General features: G+C 35.1%; 1 protein-coding gene across 1 annotated transcript; it reads left to right on the top strand.

The window, feature by feature from the left end:
* Positions 1–1288: 1288 nt before the first annotated feature.
* On the top strand, positions 1289–2276 carry LOC129240149 (uncharacterized). The gene is made up of 3 exons (XM_054875714.1): positions 1289–1297; positions 1457–1994; positions 2062–2276. The coding sequence occupies exons 2-3, from the start codon at positions 1460–1462 to the stop codon at positions 2247–2249; spliced, it is 723 nt and encodes a 240-aa protein (XP_054731689.1). The 5' UTR covers positions 1289–1297; positions 1457–1459; the 3' UTR covers positions 2250–2276.
* Positions 2277–4376: the final 2100 nt, after the last annotated feature.

Raw genomic sequence — 4376 nt, 5'->3', positions numbered from 1 at the left:
GGCGATCGCCCCCGGCAGGCAATGGCAAACCTCCGAGTATATTTCTGCCATGAAAACTTCGTGATAAAAAACCAACTGCCGTTCGAAGGGGATAGTCACTAGGGGTCAAATTTGGGGAACAGTATCCAACGATTTGAACTTGAATTCATGGATTTAGCTCTAGTCAAAATGGGACACGGCCAGGGCCGTAGGGAGCATATCCGGGCCCCGGGGGAAAATTGCAAATGCGGGCCCTTTCCAATTATGTCTAATTCATATAAATACGTATAATCTCGAGTCCGGGCCCGGGGGAAAAAGTACCCGATGATTTTCTAATCCGATATCCTGTTTTTTTTTACGATTTCTGGTGTTGTTGCTGTTTTTGGACGTCCTTGACGTGGACCGTCTTCAAGGCTTGTACGACCATGTTTAAATTCAGCAACCCATCTTTATACTATATAGGTGGTTATCGGAAGTAGGACTTTCAACTTTGGTGTTTCCAAGAGGCTTGGAAACCAACCGCCGCAACAAATGGACAGAGTTCGCCATGTCAAATAATAATTTTATCTTGTCTAGAATATTAATGCGCGCGTTTTTCTTGCAGGGCTCGGTGTAACCTCAAATAAAATTAAAGAAATAACGCAGTATTGCCCCCAAATGGCGTTTATTTGGCATTGGATTTGGCTTGCCTACTGTTGAACAGGCGTTTCAAAATCTAACGAGTTTCTAAGGTGAATACGTCAATTGGTTCCACAGTAGTTCACCTACTCACTTTAAGTCGCCACAAAATATGTTTGGTTAATAGCCAGAAGATACCTGCAGAAATGCCTGCAGAACCGTGCCCAAAATATTTGCAACACGAGTTATAAATACCACTCAGTTCGATATCTTGTGGTTAAAGCACTTTCAGGGCATTAAATCTATACACTTAAAATCAATTACAGACTTGAAATTAATATCACATTTCCATTACAGATTCCTCTGTACAAACGATTACCGATAGAACTAATGTAATATAGAGAAATTCTCGACTGATGGCCGCTGTTCTATACGCCAAATAAAATTAATCACTTCTTACTTTACTTGAACATAATTCAGGTTTTTTCACGGCAATTAAGCTTTGAAAATAACTTCAAAGATTTTATTAAATGTTGAAGTCCCGAAAATACAACCAAAAAATTGGTAACTAACTAATTTGCATGTAAGTTAGCCAAATAAAAAGTTTATAAAAAAATTAAAAGAAAAAGGAAAACTAGTTACTTCTTTGCGTCACTTACATTTTTAGCACGCCACCAGTTGTAAAAAACTATTGTTTAGAAATGCTCCAAATTTGTTTATTCAGTGAGGCCCTGTCATGGCAACATTTGATGTTACGCATAAATGAAGAGAATATTTTATCAATACTTGCAAATATTTGAAAGCATTTAAGTGGAGTGCAAATAGTTTTCCATTTGGAGTGCGTTAGGCTCAAACATTTATAATGAGTAAATTAGAAGAGTTACTAGCAAAGAAAAAAACAATTGTTCCGGTTCTGGATCTAAGTAAGAACATTGTACAGACCAAGGAAGAGTTTAAGCGACTAATGGAAAAAGTGCCCGATTACAAAATGCGTCCAATTAAAGTACGAGCAGATGAAATAAAGATTAAGGAAAAAGATTTCTCATTTAAAATACCAAAGAAAGAGTTCAGAAAATTATTGAAGCATAATGGCGAGCGTGAGCCAATTCATGCTTACGCAGATCCAGTTCCGTCTGAGATGAAGGATGTTCCTATAATGGACCTTTGCGTTGTTCCCATTGATTGGAAGATGCTTACTACACTGCGACCGAAATCGAAACAAGAAGAAGAGTACTTTAGTCGAATGACAGAAATGGCAAAGATGCAGTTAAAAACGGAAATGCGTGATCGAAGGGAATTTATGCTTAACAATTGCGTTAAAAAAACCAAAAACAAATCAGGAATTGTGGAAACTAAATTAGCTGTGTGTACAGAGTGTGGACAGGAAATGTGTTGTGGTATGCAAACTTGATTTTTTGCCAAGTTGATAGTGTATATTTACTGTATGATGTCATTAACTTCCAGGAAAAGCCTGCACCGATTTTAATTATGATTTATTTCAACGCGTGGAACCGAAAGTTTCGAAGCCCAAACCACCAATAAATATTTTAAACAAAGGAAAGTTAACTGTACGGAAGTCCTTTATTAGAGATGGAGCAAAAAGTAAAGCAAAGAAATCTACTGACAAAGCGACTTCGAATAAGGTGTTGTGAACAAGTCAACTCAAAATGAACTCATTTATAGATGTCAAGTGAATTGTAAATTAAAATCAGTTAGACCTTTTAAACATGTACACCAACAAAAGGTGCTGTTTTAGGGGATCGATTTTTAGAGCTACGAGTTGATTACGTTTCCCCTGGTATTCAAGCTATGAAGATTGATTTTTATTCATAACTTCTGGATTTTGGCTAACATAAGCCACTATGAACCCCTGCATTTTTGTCTCACGCCATTTAGCATATGTGTTTCTTAATTTTTTTATATTTTATGGATTAATATTTCTTTAGTAAACAAAATTTTAATTTATTGATACTACAAAGTTTTTTTTTATATAAAAATTTAATATATTTAAATTAGCGCTTCTTTGATAGTATCGTCGACTCACGTATTTGTGTCCTTAAGGCAGGGGTGGGCAAAAGCCGGCCCGCGGGCCGGATCCGGCCCTCTTGCTAATTTTATCCGGCCCGTTGAAAAATTCCGCACATAAATTTTTTTAAACTCTTTTATGAGATTTTGTTGAAATCAGCATTATTAGTGTGCGTACTGTATATATAATAGTCTTAATAAAATGGGCGGTCGGCTAACTACACTAGTGTGGACGATGTCGTGAGCTTGAAACAATCCTCGTGTGTTTCACACGGGTCGCTCGCGACGATCGCTCTCAGGGCGGTTTTTTCGTCAAACACAAAGGAGATCGCGCTAGGTTCGAAATGCCTGTGAGTACGGCATATGCCATAGATGACTAGATGTGAAACTCTTTTTCTCGTGAGAGCGCTGAAAAATGTGCATTTTTTATAACATTTTCCAATATTGCCACACCGGTAGAAACATGAATTGGGTATTTTTGAATCAAAGGTCTGGAATTTTTAGTTTCCACACCACCATTGAGGTTAGTATTTAGTGTGCGGTTGCCCAATAGCCTTATATCACTCGTAAACACCTACATATACTAAAAATAAGCACAATCCGTACGAAATATGTACATAAATAAACAAAAAATTTAAAAATTTATATGTAAATGAAATTATTTAAAACTGAAATACAAAAGTAATTTAATAGTAATAAAGTTATGAACCCGAAAAACATAAGTTATAATTAAAAACATGACTTATTGCGATTTTTTAATATAACACAGAAAGTGGGTAACAAAAAAAAAATTCTCAAACAACGAACAGAATAAGTTAAAGCAGATTACCTTTAATTTTTGTAAAATATCTCAAACACAAATTGAGTTCCCTTACCTACGCTTTTCAACCATAGAATATTTACGTATATATAAATTTACATAAACCAACACACAGTTTTCAATAAAATTATAATAAATAATAAAAATAAAATGTTTCATTGACTGGTTTATCTAATAGGCATTTATTTATAAAAATATTTCTTTAAAAATTACGTGACATATTTTATTCAAATTGAAATGATACTTAGTGTTTTTGTCAAAAAAAAATTGGCAGGGAAAAAACTCCATCCAAAACATCCGCTTGTGCAAAGCATATGCGGTATAGTCCTCCGGCCCGGGAGACATTTTGAAAATTTCATTTTTGCCCGCGCTTTAAAGTATTTGCCCACCCCTGCCTTAAGGGGTAACACCACTGTACACGCGTAAAATAAACACGATTTTTAAAGAATTTTTTTTGTATAGAAGGAAAGGGAAAACAATCACTCTGATTTGGGAAGTTATTACTTATATACTAAAATACAAAACTACAAAGTTTGATCGAAAAATTTTACAAAATGGCGGCATAGGAGACATTTTTGTAATGTGGTTTCTCTTGAAGGAGCTCCGCGGCATGCAGCACAGAGGGTGCAAATTTTAATCTGGAACAAAGAAACATTTTTTTTCTTAATCTAGATAAGAATAGCTAGAGAAACACGTAGGGGATTTAAAAAATATTTATTTTTGTGGAATTAGCAAGCATTTGAAAGAAAAAACTCTATTTTGGACTAAAAAAACGGCACTTAAATAATCATAACAATCGTTTAAATTCATCTATCGAAAATCCCCTACGCTCTTCTCTTAAGAGACGTAGTGAAAAACCTGATTAAAAATATTTAAAATTGTTTGAGTTATACTGCGTGCCAATTTCAGAAAACGTGTTTTGAGAAAAACGCGT

The sequence above is a fragment of the Anastrepha obliqua genome, chromosome 3 (genome assembly GCF_027943255.1).
Source record: "Anastrepha obliqua isolate idAnaObli1 chromosome 3, idAnaObli1_1.0, whole genome shotgun sequence".
NCBI lineage: Eukaryota > Metazoa > Arthropoda > Insecta > Diptera > Tephritidae > Anastrepha > Anastrepha obliqua.
The sequence above is the reverse complement of the archived record's forward strand: the minus strand, read 5'-3'. Positions and strand labels throughout refer to the sequence as shown.